Source organism: Python bivittatus, unplaced genomic scaffold (assembly GCF_059951505.1).
Source record: "Python bivittatus isolate LINGU-HERP-01145 unplaced genomic scaffold, Pbiv_v1 ctg000650_np1212, whole genome shotgun sequence".
Taxonomy (NCBI): domain Eukaryota; kingdom Metazoa; phylum Chordata; class Lepidosauria; order Squamata; family Pythonidae; genus Python; species Python bivittatus.
Window position 1 is genome coordinate 2,888,624 of NW_028277093.1, and position 20,032 is coordinate 2,908,655.

At 43.8% G+C, this 20,032-nt stretch overlaps 1 protein-coding gene and 1 long non-coding RNA gene across 4 annotated transcripts; one reads left to right on the forward strand and one right to left on the reverse strand.

The window, feature by feature from the left end:
- Positions 1-1,474: 1,474 nt before the first annotated feature.
- On the reverse strand, positions 1,475-12,047 carry LOC103057633 (uncharacterized). 3 transcript variants are annotated; one of them, XM_088151436.1, is made up of 8 exons: positions 11,819-12,047; positions 9,750-10,263; positions 9,315-9,426; positions 9,043-9,125; positions 5,374-5,410; positions 3,556-3,642; positions 3,200-3,256; positions 1,475-2,976 (listed from the first exon to the last, which is right to left on the reverse strand). In XM_088151436.1, the coding sequence occupies exons 2-8, from the start codon at positions 10,110-10,112 to the stop codon at positions 2,543-2,545; spliced, it is 1,173 nt and encodes a 390-aa protein (XP_088007562.1). In that variant the 5' UTR covers positions 10,113-10,263; positions 11,819-12,047; the 3' UTR covers positions 1,475-2,542. The 3 variants fall into 3 exon arrangements, with proteins under 3 accessions (XP_088007562.1, XP_025032721.1, XP_025032722.1); XM_025176953.2 differs by having other exon boundaries at positions 11,401-12,047; XM_025176954.2 differs by lacking the exon at positions 11,819-12,047 and adding an exon at positions 11,031-11,375.
- A 23-nt stretch (positions 12,048-12,070) lies between these two features.
- LOC112542931 (uncharacterized) lies at positions 12,071-19,069 on the forward strand. Its single transcript, XR_015798046.1, has 4 exons — positions 12,071-12,320; positions 12,509-12,561; positions 12,690-14,566; positions 16,527-19,069. It is a non-coding gene; the product is annotated as an uncharacterized LOC112542931 (long non-coding RNA).
- Positions 19,070-20,032: the final 963 nt, after the last annotated feature.

A 20,032-nucleotide genomic window follows, 5' to 3' on the forward strand; every position in this document is an offset into this window, starting at 1 on the left:
TGCAGTGTCTTTCACATTCATGTGAAAAATATGGAAATTGAATTCTTTTTAAAATAAATTTACATATACTCTTTGATTTTAGACATTTTTATTAGAATGTGCCTTTCTGTAAAGTTTTTCTTGGTTTTGCTCTTGAATTTACCTTTGTAAAGCAAAGTTATTTATTTTTATTTATCAAATTTATATGGCCGCCTTGTGTGAGATGGGTGGCGTACAACAAAACCAACAATGAAAACATATAATACCATTTAAATAAACATAAATAAGAACAAGATCACAATCAGAATGTTTATGTTTATAAACATATGCATTAAACATATGCATTTTTATCCTTATATCTTTCAGATTTCCTCCTTTTCCAGGTTTGTTGTCCTTTATTTTTTCCAAGAAGATATGGTCACTGTAATGATACCTAACACCATATCAGCATATGATGTCGTTCAGTGGCTTTATGCAGATGTGAATTAGGGAATGAGGAGAGTAGGGCTCTCTGAAACTGCATCTGGATTATTTTCTTGACAAGAAGGGAAGGGAAGCCTGGAGATAGGATGAAAATTGCCCAATACTGTTGGGTAATCTCATGATGTTATTCAGAGCTATATCAATAATTGTTGTTAAAATTAAAATACAATCATAATGTTACCTTTGATGGTATAACCATCCAGACTACATACCAACCTTAATTTTTATCCATCATTTAGGGCTTAGAGATGGCTTATTCTCTTCTATTGGAGGCAGACAGTTTGAACCCTCTGCATTAAATGCATACTAAACACAGGATTTAAAGTGGGTGGAAACATTTTTGTCTATGTTAATCATCTGCAAAACAAAGCATGTTTGTGTTTGGAGGTAGATGCTCACAGATGTGATCATCGTGTGTAAATTAAAAAAAAAAAAGGACATCTAGGAGTGAGGCATGAGACAGGAACCACCAGAGATAGCTGGTATGTAAACATGTAACTGCTTGATTTCAAGGCCACCAAATGTCTTGCAATGTCTCCATTAAATCAGAAAGCTAGGAGGATGAAACCAAGTTTAAGTCCCCAAGGTATAAAAAGTCTTCATTTTAGCATTATCAGAGGTAATCATCTGTTCTGCATGGCTTCATTAGTTTCTAATTTAGCCAAACCATCTTATGCCATATCTAGCCAGGAGTAAGACTAACCTATGAAGTATCAGGTGGACTGTGATTTACTACTGGAGGAGTCTGACACTAAGCAACTGAATTTTAACTGGTTCCCACCCTTTATCAATTTATGTAACCATCTGAACATTAATTTCTAAATGGTTTTGATTAGTGGCTAAATTGGTATATCATTTTTGATCTGTCTGCTGTAAGGTTTGCCCCGTTCGACAGAGAAACTCTCGTGACATGTGTGGTTCACAAAGAAGGTTTACTCATGCGTAACGTAGCAGTCACAAGCAAAGCCAGGACTGGCTTGGTACAATTGCATCACTTGTTATATTCCCCCCTTCCCGCGCTTTTTTCCCGCCCCGCGATCGCGTTGCCGCTGCGGATTATCGGCCCCCCAATAATCCCCCTTGATTGTCCATGATGGCAGGTTCAGTCAGGGTCCATTGTCCTTGATTGCCAGTCCCCCTCCGGCTGGGTTGGTTCCTCCCCGTTACGTGCAAGCCCGAGGGTTCTGTGCTGCGTTGGGCCCCGTTCATTGTTGGCTCGCACCGTTATCAGTTTATAGTTAAAAGCTTCTGCTGCGGTTTTCCTGTTTGGCTGGGCGCAGGTGGCCCATTAATTAGCGGCGCTTTCAGTTCCTCTTTTCCTCGCTAGCTACCGCCGGTGGATTCCGCGTGGTCTGGCTGCGAGCTTCCCTGAAGCCCCGTGCTGACCGAACCTGACATCTGCAATCTGTGCATGTTTCTGAATCTGCAAGCTATCCTGCGTGTATGATGGCTAATAACTCTCCAGCAACACATAGATTGCTATCTTTATTAATGCCTACTAACATAGGCTTCTCTCCTTAATGACTTTGCTAAAAGACTCTTGCTTTTGGAGGCCTTAGAATGAAAACCACTAAAGCAAAATAATAACTTTGCAAAACTTTGGTTTATTTTGCATGAGATTTCCAATATAGGTTAAAAAATACATTCAATCTGAAAAGAATTCCTGTTTTTTTTAACTGGAAAAAGAAGATTTTCTGTTCTCACTTGCAGCAATGTAGGAATTTATATAATTGACACCTGGTGTGTGGCATTTTGTAAGGGTTTCCACAGTTTCAGTGTAGGATATTTGGTCCTTATGAACATATCAGACTTGCTAATCAGACACTCAACCATGATGTCTCAACTATGGGAGGAGACTTCTGTATCGTAGACTGATCTTCTAATACATCAGGAACATCCACTGGTGTTATCAGTGCTGTATATCCTCTGGAGCATCAAAGACATCCTTTGGCTCTGTGTTAATGGGAATAATATTAGAAGGAAACAGTTTCTTAGGCTTCTTCCACTTTTATGTTTATCCTCCTCCTCTTTTGGGGGAAGGAAGCCATCTCTAAGTTGTATTGCTTTCAGACATGCACCATCAATACTTTGAATACTTAAAATCACGTTTAATCTTGCACTGCATTTGATCCATCTGAGCCTCATAAGTTCCTAGATCATTCTCAAAGAGAGCATCCCAAAACATCTTTAACTCGTTTTTGTATTTTTCAATCTTTTCCAGCTTGTTCTCAATGAGACAATGCATATTTACTAACTTTACGATCTGAACCACCCGGGATGCCCGTGTCACTGACTTGTGGTTTTCACTTGCCGACAGCTCAGTCCTAGAGGTGTCTTCAAATGTTACCCTCTTTTGCTCTGGAACACATTCTGTACTGACATCATCTTCAAGGTGTCTCCTGTTACGTTTTATACCTTTGTCTTTTGGTTTTGTATATGGTGTCATCTGGGGGACTTGGTCAACAGGTCTTGGTTTTGTTCCAGCTTTAATAACCTGAGTACTGCCTGTAGCACCTAAGGATTAGAAAGGAAAAAGACTCACCACTTCATATTTATGTATGCTGAATACATCTTTCATTTCTTTTTTGCACAGATTTTTTTTAACCTCTTTACATTCTTTACGGGGCATTTCTGGAAAGTCTATTTATACTTGGGTCAGCTCTACAAACAAAGCACCCCTTTAGAATATTTATGTAACTAACAGGCACAGACTTATGATGATAAATCATGCCCTCACCTGTTCCCAGAGCTGGCTCCATCTTTCCATTTTCAAGAGTTTTCCACTCAACTGTTTCTGAATATAAAACATAAAAATATTTGTTTCTTTATTTAAACAAGCTGCCCATGTCGCAGCAGTGATTCTGAGCAGTGTACGAATATTAAAACCATCATAACAGTACAAACTCATGATGCCCTGGTTAAGTAATAACCCCCACAAAACAAAACCATATCACCAATAGAACTTATCGAACAGGCAGGTCTTCAGAGCCTTACAAAAGGCTAACAGGGTTGGGGCTATCTGGAGATCAGGGTTAGAGCATCATCAACATAAAAAGCTATTACATTATCTAACCTTCCCCCAGAAAGCTATACCTCGTTTGATGACATCAGAGAATGGCTTCACAGCTTCCATATTCAAAATGGAGAATTGTCCTTCTTTGGTGAGATCGATTATGTCCTCTATCATTATAAAAAAAGATTAGCCACATAAATTAGTACTGGGGGAAATATGGAACATTTACTCTGAGTAGAACCTTGGAGTTAACAATAACATGTCTTTAACAATAAAATATATTTGTGTGTAAAGGAAGTAAAAGGGAAATAGCAACTTTCTTAAAGAATCAAACCATGTCGATTGGAGAATCAAGAGGGGTGGCAGCACTGAAAAAGGAACCTATCACTGAACTGGGATAGAAATAGCCTGTGAATAGCAGTGAATAAACTGAGGAACATGTGGAAGGCCTAGTCAGGAGGGTTTTTGGATAGCTTCAGTTGGTTCACTAACTGCAACCTTTTCTGGATCAGGGAGCTATCTCCCAGTTACACTATCATAATTCATGGGGTTATCCCTGAAGATGACTTGAAGCTACAGCCTGTATGGATCGCAGTCACACACTTGTTGACTGGGGCAAATCAGTACTGTAGAATGACATCCATACTGTAGGGGCTGCATAAGTTACTGGTTTGCTTTTTAATTTTTTTGTTTTTTATTTATTAAAAGGACTTACAAGGCTGTCCATGTGACACATTATGTGAAGAACAAGCTGTCTGGAAAAGTCTATAATACTGGGAAAGGTGGAAGGAAAGAGAAGAAGAGGACGACCAGCAACAAGGTAGATGGACTCAATTACAGCATAATAGGTGCACTGTTGGAAGACCAGAAGGATCAGGTTGGAAACAGATCCTCCTGGAGAAAATCTATCTATGTGGTCACTAAGAATTGATGCTAACTTGGTGGCACATAATCATTCAATTAATCAAGGCTGCCCAATTCACAATTAATGACTCTGGGCAGCATACAAGTATAAAACCAATGCACACACACCTCCCCCTTCCTAACATACAGACCAAAGAGTAGGGGCAGCATCAGAGCAGGTACATTTCCTAGGTCCTATAAGATGACACTCTCTCAAGGAAAGGTCTGAGGCATGCCCATCCCATAGTTGGACAGGCAGAAATAACTGGAGACTGGCAGTTCTACAAATAATCAGGTCCTGTGCCACACAAAGCTTTTACAGGTGATAACCAGCACCTTGAATTCCATCCAGAAGCCTACTGTACAACTTACGAGACTAGTGGTGTACTGAGACATGCCCATTACTGCCTATGCTGCTACATGCTGGACCAGTTGTAGCTTCCAGATGGTCTTCAAGGGCAGTTCCATATAGAATGTATTGTAAATGGGCACAATTGACGCATGAGATGGTTGGGCAAAGGCCCTCTTGACCACATCTGCCACCTGCTTTTCAAGCAGGAGTTGCAAGTTCAGAAGGACCCCCAAACTGCACATGGATTCTGAGTGGGGGAGTACAAACTGAGAGGGTGGAGGCCGGAGGTACCCTGCAAAGCAGGAGCTAGAAAAGGGAACAGGGATCCAGAAGACGGTCTTCTTGGTCATGTCTCTCTTGCTCTGGAACAACTAGGCTCCCCCATCCCAGGTCAGGTTAGATTCTACCCAGTTTTCATTTAGGAAAGCAGACAAGACTATGCCTTTCTGCAGAACTTTGAGTGTAAATTGGTAAGCATTCTTGAAGAGGAGTGTTGGCCTTACTAATTGTGGTGGTGTTGGTTGTTAACTAGCTTTATTGATGGCTGTTTTGTTTTAGAACTGTAAGCTGCCTAGAAAGGTGGTATAGACAGCACACAAATGATCATAAATAAATAAATTTGAAAAACAAAAGCAAAACTGACCTTCTGATTTCTCTTCTGTTTTCCAAAATTTATATTCCTATGAAATATAAAACAAACCAAAGCAAAGTTAACCTTTATGCCAGATTAACTCTCCCCATTTGCAATGAATAGCTGCAGGCAGAGCATATGGTAAATGAGCCTTTATTAGTGAATTATTTCCTCATATCAGAATAGAAGTTATTTACTTGATGGAAGTACAGTCTTAGTCTCTCCAAGGTTGCATGGTAAAATGACCCTCAGTCAGTATATTTGTACCCACCCCTTAAAAAAACCCTTGGCTATTAGTTTGTCCCACTTAGTTAGGATAATGTAGTTCCAACCCTTTGTCCAGCCCATAAGCACAATTTGTTTCCTCATCATAATTTGCAAGATACATTGCTCATGCTTTTTAAAAGAATGGCTTGTTTACAATAATAAAATATGGCAAACTTAATTCAATCTCCATTTTTAATTACTTTATTGTAATTCATCTATGACATATCCATAATCATGAGATGACCTATAATATTATCAACATGTGGGTTTTATTTTGCTACATCGTTCATCAGCTTCAGGCTTAAGAATGTTTTTAACAGCTGCTCAGCGATTAGCATAATTTTAAACACAATTCAGACTTACTGTAGCTTCCAACAAATGTCCCGATTTTAAACATCAGCAGGTAAAGCACAGACTAATGTACTGATTAAATACAAGCATTTTTCCACAGCTCATTTTGAAAACACAACTTTTATAACAGAATTTGTAAACTCTTCTCAAGGAAGACATTCATGAACCTCTTGTCCTCTAGAAGCAACCTTCACGTTTGTAAGATGACAATTCTTGATTGGTACATGACAGAACTGAAATAATTGTTACTCTAACAATGGAACTCAATGCAGAACGTGGCTTCTTGGGGTTGACCTGTTGATCTCTAATGTGGATCATCTTTATTCTTTAATTCCAGATATTTATCCAATACTACACACGAGGAGCGGACCCATCAGGTTCACAGTATTTCAGACCGAGACAATTCTCATTAGCTTTGGAACAGATAGCTGCTTCCTGGAAAAATAATGTTTAACATGGGTAGCAAATACAGAGTAATCCTCTTCTCACTCCTCCCCTAATTGTTCAGGCTCATACCCACCTCTGTTTTCTCAAGGGGCTATCATGCCAGGTAAAAGGTAGCTTTGATACAGAGTCCTCATCATCTTCAGTCTTTGGACAAGCTTCATGGGTGGACTACCTTCTTCTTCCTTATATTTCTGTCAAGTTGAGGTGAAAAAAGTTGCTTAGCTGCAATTGGATCCTCTTTGTCTGAACGAATGACGTAACACCTTCTGAGTGGATTACATTGTAATGCAGGTGACCCAACACTGTTAAGTTGCAAATGCCTTGCGGACAAATTGTCTCTGTAGTATTCCAGGCCTCATTGGTAGGTTCTTGGCAGTGATGAAGAAGAGGTCTTCATATATTCTCATGATGAAAGCAAGTCTACCAATGACACAAAGACTCACACTCACCCATTCTGTACTCCATCCCACCCCTCTCCAGAAATCCTTTTTGTTTTTTTTAGGATAAGAAGTTTGTAGAGAAGCCAAGATTCCTTTCTCCACAAAATGACCATCGACACATAAAATGGCCAACTGGTGTGATGCACCAAATAGCCCCCCCCCTTTTTGTTTAAGTCCTAAAAAGGTCCACATCATGTTGGGAGCTGGGGAGGGGCTAGGCTGGGACCACTGTCTCTTTTGATTATGTTATTATTGTTGCAAAAAATCTCCTGTATACCTCTATACTTTTTGGTGTATCTAGGAGAGAGGTCTGATACACTATAGTGATCTATTGAGACAAAATAAACTATTTGAGAGAGGTGTGGAACCTCTGCAATAGTCTCTTTGGTGCAAAAGACTTTATGGACTTTCCAAATGAGGACGAGAGAGTCCATGTTAGCCAGGAACCTAGTTAAATCTGAGGCCCACAGAATTATCCTCCTCCTCTACATATATTTTCTCCCATGCTCTGTTTGAGAAGAGAGAGTATATGGTCTCCTCAGACCAAAATTGAGGATGCTGGCCAGGATCAGGCCAATGGTGCTAAGTTTCTAATATAAGCACTCTACAGCTTTTGTTAAAAAGCAGCAATGAGGTTTTGGCTAGACTGAACATCTCTACATAAAAAACTTTGAACTCTGACATATGCTCCCTTAACAGGCTGAACCAAGACTTCCTTCATTGGAGACAGAGCAGAAACTTCTTTCTATGCCCTAATTCTATGAGTTCTGCTACTGAGGATGGACATACACGTCACCAAGGAAGCTTTACCAAACTGAGGCCTACAAACAGTCCTCCTCCTCCTCTATATCTTTTTGAGCCCAGATGAACCCTTTAGAGAAATATTTGTGGATCTAAGTTATGAGGTCAACCGTGTCATGTTTTCAACTCTAGCTTTCATTAAAAGCAGTAATGAAGTGCTTGCCCTAATTGACAGCAGCAGTCCAAAGGAATTCTTATTGATTAGGATGCTGACTTGATGGTGCTGATGAGGCTACCAAGATGGCAGCTCCTGGTTTTGTAGTCCTTCCAAATGACAGATATTAGGCACATGATCATGTGGGAAAGGAGTGGTTGATGAAGGAGTGGCTGCTATCAAACTGTACAACCAGGAAGAGCAGCAGGGCCCTGATGTACAGAGTTGAGACTTTCTCTGATCTTTGTGTAGAATGTAAAATGAAGTGCAATGTTTTCAGTAAGAAAGTAAGATCAGAATTGATTCGTCCCGTACCTGCTGAGGGAAAGAGCTGGCATCTCAGTTTCAGACCTTGAAATCACCTAATATCCTGACATTAGCAGGAACACTTAATGCTCCAAAAGGCCCCATAAAGTAGAAGCCAGTTCCCCATTTGCCTGTGACTCCATCACTTGGCTATCTTTCCTTTAAGCCAGGACAAGGAAGACCCTCTCTAATTTGCATCTTTTCCTTTATCTCTTGGGCATTTTTTTCTCCAAGGGGAAAAAAAAATATATGGAAGACACTCCCCTATTTGCATTGGCTCCCTTGGGTGTCAAAGGAAGGAAGACATGAGGATAAGTGATCATTCTTCCAAGGGGCACAGAAATATGGAAAACACTTCATTCATGCCTGCCCTTTTTCATGTGAGCATCAAAGGAGGGGAAGATTTGTTTCTCCAGAGAAGATGGATACTTGGAAGACTCTCCTCTTCCTACTCCAGCTATTGTAGAACACAACAAAGAAAGTAAGGAAGAAAAGGCAAAGAAATGGAACTTCATGAAGACCCAGCTTTCAGGAACCAAGCATGACTGGAATAAGGCATAGGGCTTCTCTCCAACACAGAAAGCTGTTATCAAAACTTTTCATAGAACAGATTTCAATAAATACATTCTCACAAGGCCAGTATGGAGTGTAAGACTAGGACTGGACAAATTCACATAAAAGCATTGAATATCTAGGGGAAAAGGTGGGATATATGTATTACCAAATAAGACTTTCTTAGAGTTTCTTCTCTCATTTTTATCTCCACAATAGCCTTGAGAGATGGCTAAGCTGTATGCATATGACTGGACAGAAATTTAAACCTGGATCTCCTCACTCTATTTAGTTACGTTTTGGTACTTGGAACAATCCTTCCAAATGGATCCCAGAGATCTTCTTTGATGATCCTGTTCCTACCTGAGCTGCGGACACAGCTGATGTTTCTGCTCTGCCATGGAGAGGAGGTGTTTCAGAAAGTCTCAACAATGTCACTCTGCTTCCTGTGTGAGAGACAAAGGTGGCAAAAACAGGCTTCTAAAAACCACAGTTATACATTGCAGGAGATACCTTACATGAGAGCATGGAAGTCCACGCTATTCTAAAAACCCTTCTTGACTTTCAGGTGCCCATGAGATGTGGGAAGAGAATTGGAATTTCTGCAGGGAAGTTCAAAAGGAAGCCTTACCTACCTGAAGAGGAATCCTGACTCTGATCCTTCTGAGGGATCTGTTGAAATAGCTTCTCTTGAGAAGGATCAGCCAGATTCTTCTTTGTGCTGTGTTGCCCAATGGGCCCTTGAACCTGAAATTCCAACCAGGAATGAAGAAGTCAGAGTAACAGCATACCAAAAAAAAGAAAAGAAAAGAAGGTAATTCTCATCTTCTGACTCCATCTGCACAGGTCCCTACATCTTTCAGTTCAATTGGAAGGAAGTTTGGTTTTTTGATAACTGGGAAATTATCAGGAAAAGGAAATAAAGCAAGTTGCCTAAAATATGAATGAAATCTCCTTATATTATTAGGTTCCCACCCTTCATACCCTAGCATGGAGGTATTTAAGAATTCAAGAATATTGTTTATAGGTGATTTGCTCTTTAGAACTAACAGGATGAAACCTTCTCTCACCTGGTCTTCTCCATGCACCTTCTCCTCTGCTTGGCTCAAGAGGAAGCCTTCGGCCAAGGCCACCGCCTGGGAGCTGGTCTCTGCTCCACACTCTCGGACCCAGCTCTCCATCTCTGGGGGCAGAATGGCCAAAAACTGCTCTAGGATCACCAGGTCCAGTATCTCAGTCTTTGTGTTTCTTTCTGGCTTTAACCATTGATGACAGAGCTGGTGCAGTTGGCTACAAACAACTCGGGGACCTTTGGCTTCCTGGTAGCGGACGTTCCTGAAATGCTGGCATTGTAAATCTGGGCTGGCTGTTTTCTCATCCATGGTGTGATGCCATTTTGCTGTTCCCTTTCCTAAAAGAGACTGTGCATCCATTTTTTCCTGCAAAGCTGAGCACCACACCAGGTCAAAGGTCCTCCACGATTGGTTCAGCAATTCATTTATACAACCAGAATGTCATAAAGAAGTCTCAAAACATTAATGATGTTCCCCAATTCATGAGTGGAAAATGCATCTAGGTCCCATTCTGTGATAGAAAAGAAAAGAAACGGTTAGAATTTCTTAGAGGTGCTGACCAAAGATTTTATGCAACATTTGCATTTGGAAACCTTTGCTCTTAGGGATCTTTTTATTACAATCCAGCCAGAATAAGAGACAGAGACTTTACAAGTCAGTCAGTCAGTTGCAATGGAACCATAAAAACATTATTAAATAAATAAATATGCTATTTATTAAATAAATAAATCACTGCTCGGCCTTTTGTCCCCCCGACTCAGCAACCCAATGATACTTTCTGGCTCAGAGATCTTAGCTCGACAAGGCAGCTAGGAATTTCCAGCCGGATCAAACAACATAATCTGTGAATTGGAAGCAACTTTTAACCCCTGGAAGAGAATTGCTGGCACTCTGCTTGATGGCAAGAAATGGTCAACATCTAACATTATGGAAGTAGGATATCTGCTATTTTAACCGTAAAGACATTGTGACTGCATTAGAAACATTGGTATAATCTAAGTTAAGACTGTGGTTATACATGGCGCATGTTGTTTTCCCCTGATAAAAGACTGTTCAGGTTGCAAATGCATTTTATAATATCTACCTTGTACTTTTGTCTTCAGGTCTTGTTGCTAAAGCAACAACCTGAAACATGCTGACAAAGAAGGGAGGGTTGGCTCTGAGCCGAGCTCAGCTCTTGGCGATTTACCTGGACACACCCATGAACTTTTCTTGGCATGATAGAAAAGTGATTTGCTAATGCCTTCTTTTGGGATACTTTTTTTTTTTCAAACTTACCCCTCTAGTCTACTGCAGTCCCAGGATCTCCTAGTGGTCTCCCATCCAAGGGCTAACCATAACCAACCTGCCTAGCTTTTGGATCAGTCAAGTCTGGAGAGGTCCAAGGCAGCTACACTTTTGAGTTTCCTCTTGAGCTTGCCCAGCTGTTTGGCCCACCCTAGGTTCCCCTCCTCAAAAAAAGGAGGTGGTGGCCTGATCCTGTGAGCAGGAGAAAAGAAACGCTTGACCCTGCTGGGGCCGCTGCCCACCCACCAGTGGTGAGCAAGGACCCCTCCCCAGATGACCAAGCTGAGAACCTCCTAGGCTGGGTTGGGGGCTGCAGAGAGGAAGGAAGATGACCCTGATGGAGATATGGAAGAACGGTTACCTGGACAAAAGGAGTGAAGCATTTATTAAGTCCAGACTAATGAGATAACGTTTGGAAACAGCTCAGACAGACACCTCCCTAATTCACCGGAGCCTAAGAAGGCGGAGGAGACACAGGACAATCAGGTGTGCGAGGCTCTCTTAATAAAAGCAGTTTCAGCCTTGCTGCGGAGTTGATTTCCTGGTCTGGTCTACCTCGTGGGGCTGACGGGCACCTTGGACTCTGAGTCGCCAGCGCTGGCATGCCGCTCGGGAACCGGCCAGGATCTACGATCGAGCTACCAGTCTGCGCCCCATCCCCAAACGCCTACTGGCACACCCGCTGCACACCAGCCTTCTCATTCGCCTGCTGCAGTTGCCCAGCGCAGGAGCGGCTCCCTCCTCCCACGCGCAAAGACCCCCAGCGTTTGCCTTCTTGCCTAGTTGTTGCGCGCACTGGAAGAAGCCCGTGAGACGCATCTCACAGCCAGCTCTCCATTCCCACCAGATTCCCCCGCAGGCGGGTTCGGACTTCTACGATGGACTCAGCCTAAAGGTGCAAGCGAACGAGCGCTTCCTCCTAGAGGGGCCAAACTCTGGGGGCGGACGCTCATTTCCTGCTCCTGCCCCCCTCCCCAAATCCCGGGCTGCAACCCACAAGCTTCCCCTCCTTGCAACAAGTGCTGGCAAAGTTTCGCGGCGCAGGCGCACTCCGCCTCTGAAGCTCCGAAGCTGCCCTTTCTGAGGTTGGCAGCGGGAGCCCCCTAGTGGATCCTGCCGCTAAGGAACGCCGGAAGGTTGTGTAAGGATATCGTGTGCGTGTGGAGTGTGAGAACAAGGAACAACGCTTGTATTTATCACCCGTCTCCCACGATCAAAATTAGCAACTAAAGAAATAGTGGTGTGTGATGATGGCCTAGAAGAATGTTAATGCTTGGCAAGGTGAATACAGATGAAATTAAAGACTTCACAATCACAGTTATACCGGGGGTTTTTTTGGACAATAATGTGAAACTTCCTATTGTCTTCCTCTAGAATATTTTTTAATTCCCAGTCTATACCACAGCCTTAGGATTTCCTGGTGGTTTCCTTCCCAATTACTAACCAGGTCTAATCCTACTTTGTTCTAGGAACAGCAAAGTTCGGGCAGATGTTGCGGCCTGCTGAGTCAAATGCTGTACAGGTAAGGTCTCGTACAAACTGACTTAATTCTTAACACCAGCTTAACTCCTGGTGACTTCATATGATTTTCCTATGTAATGTGACCTTCTTGACAACAATCTAAAAATGGCTTGTTACTACCTTCTCCAGGGATGTTTTTTGACTTCTCAAAAGGAGAAGGTGGATTATAGAATCATAGCATGGAAGGATTGGAAGAAAAATTGAAGATCAACTAGTTCTTCTGGTCAGCTCATCCATCGACCAAGGTCATATTTTTCATTCTGGAACAGTTCATACCATTAAGAAATTATCCTGATGTCCAACCGAAATGTACTTCCTTGTAATTTAAAGCGATTCTTCCTTGTCCTGTCTTCTGGAACAACTCTGAATATTTCCCTCCCATCTTCTACATCCCAGAGATTCAGTGTTCCATCCTCCCATTTCCTCTACAACAACAACCCCCTGAGGTAGATTGGGCTGAGAGAGGGTGGTTCGCCCAGAGCTTCAGTGGCTGAAGATGGTTTAGATCATGGCTCTTAATCCAAGACTTTCACCACTACACCACACTGACTCTTTGTATAGCAGCACAGTTTCCTTCCCAATCTGAACAACTCCCTGTCCTCTTCTCCAAATTATAAATTTTAAAGTTATAGTACTAATATTGTTGCATACAACTATACTTTCATTAATTAGTAAAACATAACTAAGCTTGAAAAACTTCCCAAAGTTTCACAGCAACTTATCAAAACTCATGGTGGCAGCTGGGTGTCTCCAGCAACCTTTCCGTCGGTTTCACAAAAAAAGAACAGGGAGGACTGTCTGCTAATTGTATTTCCTGAAATTTATTTTGCGTATAACTACATAAACACACTGCATATAAAGTAATCTGGATATGAATCAGGAAGCAGACAAAGTGAAGGAATCCCCAAAGATGTTCACCATGTAACTTCCAGCATCAAACAAGACTCAACCATTTTGCCTTATTTATTTTCCAAATTGTAATTTTAGTCATCACCTTCAAGCTGCTGGACTCCAAGTGGCTGGAAATTATGCTGGCTTAAGAAATCCCTTTGACCCCCTTCTTCTGTTTGGCTATAGTGATGGCCTGGTGTTCTGTCCAGACCACATTGACTATTGCCCCAGTTGGTGGGGTCCTCTGCTTTTTTACCTCTCCCACCCCTGCTGGGAAAACAGGGACAAATAGCTTCTGTGAGAAGATCTTTGGGGACACCTGGCATCCATTGATGGATCTCCTATCCAGTCTGGTCCATTGACTAGTAAAACAATGAAAGGATACACCACTCTTTTAGCATGATGGTGGTGACATGCCAGCAGAATCAAGTTAGGCATTTTCTGAATTTTTGACAGGCCAAGCCCAAAAGGTTCACCATCACTGTCCTAAGCCATGTTTTCTAGGTGACCTCCAACTCTTTGCATTGTATCTGTGAGTTACAGGCAGGCAGTGCTGTTGGAATAAAATGCTTGCTTATCAGAAACTTGATTCAGGCTTCTGCAGTGTGGCCAGGCCAGTGGCCGACACACGAACCAGAAACCTAGGATGAGGGAAGGCACCAGATAATAAAAGCACCTAAAAGCACGATAAGGCGATCACTGCTTGAGACATACCTGATGCTACGTAAGCAAGTAGGGAAACGTATAACCATGACAGGCTATACAGGAAACATAGAATAAACCAATAGTGTTGCTTAAAGCTGTTGCATGACTATAAAAGGCTATATGCCCCCACAACCTGCCCCCACCACCTGCTTCCTGACTTGTAATACCCAATAAAAGAGTAGTTCAGAACACGCTCTGGGCTCACTCACCTCGAGGAAAACCTGCGTGTTTGTCTTCACTCTCGCCTGTCGAGACCCCATGAGTGGCCCACCCTGATGCGGACAGCAAAACCGCATTGTGGTGACCCCGACGTGATCGCGTGACTTCACGAGGTGCGTCTCGGACCGTCCTTACTTATTCGCTCGAGGGGAGCTGTGCACTCGTCCCGTCTGAAACACGGCTGGATATTCGTAAGTATGGGCGGAAAATTCTCTCAACAACAGACAGCGCATCTGAAGGAATTGAGGGAATTAACCGAATCTTCCTCTAAAATTTCTTCAAACGGAGGCAAAACCCTCCCCGTTTGAAAAACAAAGAATTAATTGGCCTTTTGTCTTACATTTGGCAACAATGTCCATCATACCCTGAAAAAGGGTCACTGAAAATATCCACATGGACAAAATTGGGGGAATACTTCCACGCGGCCCCTAGGGCCCCGGTCCAAATTCTGACCTCATGGCGTGTGGTCATGGAATGCTTAATGATTCACCATAAATTCGAAAACCAAATGCCGGCAGAACCCATACCACCCCCGTATGATTCTGTTAAAAATTCTCCGGCCACTTTATTTCCCATGTCAGCAGGTTCTGGGTGCCTTGATCCAGCCAATGGTCCCACGGCTCCCATGGCTCCAAGTCCCCCCCTTATTATAAAACCTCAAAGGGGGGGTCACATAATCAGAGCTATGCAGACTGCTCAGCAGTCAGGTCAACTCTCTGCTGAGGATCTTGAAGCGTGTGCAATGTTTCCGGTGACCTGGGTGGTGCCCGCCGGAGCTGCTGCGGGCGCTCCCGGCCAGCCGGTGCATACGCACATAGATTACAAACAAATCAAAGAGATTAAAAGTGCTGTTAGAGATTATGGCCTGCAGTCGCGTTATGTTATGGGCTTGCTTACTTCGCTTTCTACTGCTGCTGTGGAAATGCTGCTTGCAGATTGGCAGTCGCTTTTTGGCATGATTTTAACCCCTGCTCAATATGTAATTTGGAATTCGGAGTACGGCAAACAGGCTGCCGTTGCCATAAATGCTGGACTCCCTCAAAATGTTACTGCTGACGATGTCCTGGGGACTGGCACCATCAGCACTATTGCACAACAGCAAAACTCCGATAGAGCTGCTTTTCCTATTATTAAAAATTGTGCCTTAGCAGCCTTACGAAAGGTTGATGACAATCAGGGCAAACCTTTGCAAACCTTTTCTAAAATAATTCAATCGCCTACAGAAGACTATTCTTCCTTTATTAGTCGCCTTCAAGTTGCATTAGAACGCCAAATTGACAACGTAGATGCTAGAGGTGAACTGTGTATGAAATTGGCTTATGAAAATGCTAATTCGGACTGTCAAAAGGTGCTCCAGCCCATAGCTAACAAACCTGGCATCACCCTGGCTGATTTTCTCCAAGCATGTCGTATTGTCGGAACCACCAGCCACAAAATGGCTGCGCTGGCCTCCGCCATTACCACAACCTTGCTTCCGCCTTCTTCTTCCTCCCTCGCGCCACAAGACGCACTTCCTGTGTCACGCCCTGCCGGAAATTGCTTCAATTGCGGGAAACCTGGTCATTTCAAATCTCAGTGCAGGGCACCAGGAGGGCGCACATCGCAGTTTCTCCCAACAGGCAGTCAAGCCTAAGACCGTTTGTCCAAAATGCAAAAAGGATTTCATTGGGCCAACCAATGCAGGTCCTTTAATCAAAGTCAGCAGAATTCGGGAAACTGATTGTGGGGCATGCAGCCAGCCCCACCCCCAAGGCTGAATTACCCAATGAGGACCCGTCCCCTCACTCTGTAGAGATGACTGCGGACGAGACCGTGACCTATTCTTTACCCGCTCATGTTTATCATCTTTTTATATCGCCTCGCTTGCCTTTGACATTGCCCCCGAAATGCCGGTGCTTGTTTTCCCTAACTTGGACCTTACCGCTCAAGGAGTCATAGCTGCCCCCTTTTTGCGCAGTGCTGACTCCTTTTCTGATTTCGCCTTGGCAATTATGGTTAATTCTCCGGTAACCATTAAACAGGGAGATGTGGTGGCGACAATGATCCCCCTTGAGACTTTTTCTGACTGTATGACTATAGAGCAAAACGTCAACTCCAAAAGGCCAGTAGCCAAGTTTAAACTCAATGGACGTTCTTTTTCCGGTCTTCTAGATACCGGTGCCGACGTCTCGGTCATCTGCTCAGCTGAATGGCCTGCCGATTGGCCTACTGACCCTGCCCCATCCGTCAGAGGGGTAGGAGGGATCCAGACGGCTCAGATCAGCTGCAATTGGATCTCAGTCACGTCAGCCACAAGCCCTGTTACCGCTTTCATTAAGCCTGTAGTTTTACCTTTACATACTAACTTGTGGGGACGAGATTTGATGTCCCAATTCCAAACCAAGCTTATTTTGCAATAATGGCTGTTTCAGCTGTTTTGCGGCTGGAATTGCAATCTCAAACTCCAGTCTGGATAGATCAATGGCCGCTCACAGTGGAAAAACTCACTGTATTAAAACAATTGGTCAATGAACAATTGGACAATGGGCACCTTGAGCCCTCTTTAAGCCCTTATAACACTCCAGTCTTTGTAATTAAAAAGAAATCCGGTAAATGGAGATTTCTTCATGACCTTAGGGCGGTGAATGCAATTATCAAACCAATGGGGGCGCTGCAATGTGGCCTCCCAAATCCAAATTTGATTCCTCAAAGTTACAATATGATGATCATTGATCTTAAAGATTGCTTTTTCTCTATACCCTTGCATCCTAAAGATAAACATATCTTTGCCTTTACTGTACCTGCGCTCAATAATTCTCAACCAACTTCTCGCTATCATTGGAAAGTTTTGCCACAGGGAATGCTGAACAGCCCCACCATGTGTCAATACTTTGTATCGCAGGTTTTACAACCCTATAGGGATAAATATTCGTCATTTTTAGTTTATCATTACATGGATGACATTCTGGTTGCTGCACCAGGACCCAAAGGTACTGTCTTAAAAACATTGCCTCACCTACAACACATATTGCAACAAGGAGGATTACATATTGCACCAGACAAAGTACAACTTTCATCACCTTTTCATTATTTGGGACACAAGGTGCTTGAATCACACGCTAACCCCTGTTTGCCGAACATTCAATTGCCACCTGCGCCTACCTTGCTACAATTACAGCAATATTTGGGATCCATCAACTGGATCCGCCCCTACATAGGTCTTTCCACCATTCAACTTTCTCCCTTATTCACGGCACTAACTAAAGGAAAGCAACCTGCAGATGTCATCCCTTTGCAAAAGGAACAATTGGACGCTGTAAAATTAATTAATCAGGCCCTATGTACCAAATGGGTGGATCGCATGAAAGACAACTTGCCTTTCTCTTTGCTCCTACTGAACACGCTGACACTGCCAACAGGTGCGGTGGTTCAGGTGACACCTTCATTGCTAATCCTTGAATGGATCCACCTGTCTCACACGCCTCGTGCAACGCTTACTACTAAACCCGCTCAATTTGCTTCCCTTATTACCAAAGGTCGGCTGCGGTCTAAGGCCCTAGCTGGTGTTGAACCCTCTGTCATTTATGTTCCTTGCTCTCTCTCCACATGGGAGTCACTGCTAGCGGTCAGCGACCACCTTCAGTTTGCCCTCGCTGACTGGCCTGGCACTGTCTCTTGCCATCCACCACCAGACCCTCGGGTACAACTTCTCAGAACCACTCCCTTTATTTGGCAAACTCCTATGTCTCCTTTCCCCATTCATGATGCAGTCACTGTCTTCGCCGACGGCAGCAAAAAATCTGGCGCCTGCGCTTGGCAGATTGACGGCCAATGGCACACAAAAACCACCCCTCCACAATCCTCCGCCCAACGGGCAGAGCTTTATGCTTCCATCCTTGCTTTTGAGGCCTTTCCTCATCAATCTTTTAACCTTATTCTCGACAGTTTTTATGTTTCCCAAATTATTTCCTCCATTTATCAAGCCTATTTATCCCCCTCTATCGAACCAACTCTTCTATCTTTGTTTCTGTCCTTACAACACCTCATTTCTAAAAGGACTCATTTTTTCCATGTTGCACACATTCGTAGCCACCAACCGTTCCCTGGTATCCTCCAGGAAGGAAATAGCGTGGCCGACGCTGCGGCCGCGGCTGCATCCTCCTCCCCACTCATTTTTGCCTTTTCCTCACCCACTCCGTGGGAAAGTCATTCCTATTTCCACCAGAATAAAAAGGCGCTCATTAAGCAGTTCAAAATTTCTGCTACAGAGGCCACTGCAATTTTACAGCAATGCCCCACCTGTAGCAAACAAGCGCACTCTGTGCCCATGGGAGTTAACCCCAGGGGGACAGAGTGCAACCAAATTTGGCAAATGGATGTTACCCAATATGCTTCTTTTTCCCCATGGAAGTACTTACACGTTTCCATTGACACTTACTCGGGGTTCATCATGGCCACCCCTCAAAGGGGCGAAGCCTCTAAACACATTATTAATCATTGTATTCGAACCTTTGCAACGCTGGGACGCCCAAAAGAACTTAAAACAGACAATGGGCCTGGCTATACAGGCAGTGCTTTTGCCGCCTTTTGCCAGAAATGGGGAATCACACACAAATTCGGCATACCATACAACAGCAAAGGTCAAGCCATAATTGAAAGAGCAAATCAGACCTTAAAACATGCTCTTGACAGATATATAGAAACCAAGGGGAAAGGGCCCCTAGCCTCCCAGTGGTGCAAGACATTCTCAACCTTTGCCTCTATACTCTTAACTTTCTCAACTTGACCGGACTACCTGCCACTTCTGCTGCTTGTCGTCACTTTGCCTCACAACCTGCTGCTGACCACCAACGACCACTTGTCTACTATCGTTGCCTGCCAGACCCCGCCTGGAGAGGGCCTGCGCAACTCATCACCTGGGGTCGAGGTTACGCGGCCATTCAGCTTCCCGATAAGGTTCTGTGGGTCCCTGGTCGCTGCGTCCGTCCTTGTCATCTCCCGCTTTCGCCGGACGCCCAAGACGTCCCTCCTCCTCCCCACATAAGAGGCCTTACTGGTGTCACTCCGGAAGCTGACCCTCAACGTACGGCCGAGGAAGAGGACAGCAGGGACAACAGAAGGTAGACCAAGGGAAGGGCCTCAATCAAAATGTCACATCTGCCTCAATTGGGAAGAATACTGTGGTTCCCGGTTGCCCTTCAGCTACTGAGCGTTGCCCTCTGCGCACCTAACTATGCGCAGCACAATCCCCATCAACCCCAGAACCTAACGTGGGCGGTATTGGACGCACACGCAGACATCCTGAACTCCACTTCATCTATGGCGGTGCCGGGGTCCTGGTTTCCTGACCTGTACTTTGACTTTGGAGTGATGATGGACACCACCACTTCTCCCAACAGACCGGGTATGGTTAGCCACAGATGGATCAAGAGATGGCCCCTTTATGTCTGCCCCGGCCATGTCAGGGCAACAACATACCGGAAGAAGTGTGGTGGGGAAAACGATTATTTTTGTGCGGACTGGAGCTGCGTCTCCACGGGAGAAATAACATGGAACCCCCCTTTCAGAGGTGATCTTATTACACTCAGACGGACTGGTGAGAACGTACGATGTGAGCAAAACCAATTTGGAACATATGTTAATTGTAATCCGGTTAAAATCTCTTTCACCACTGAGGG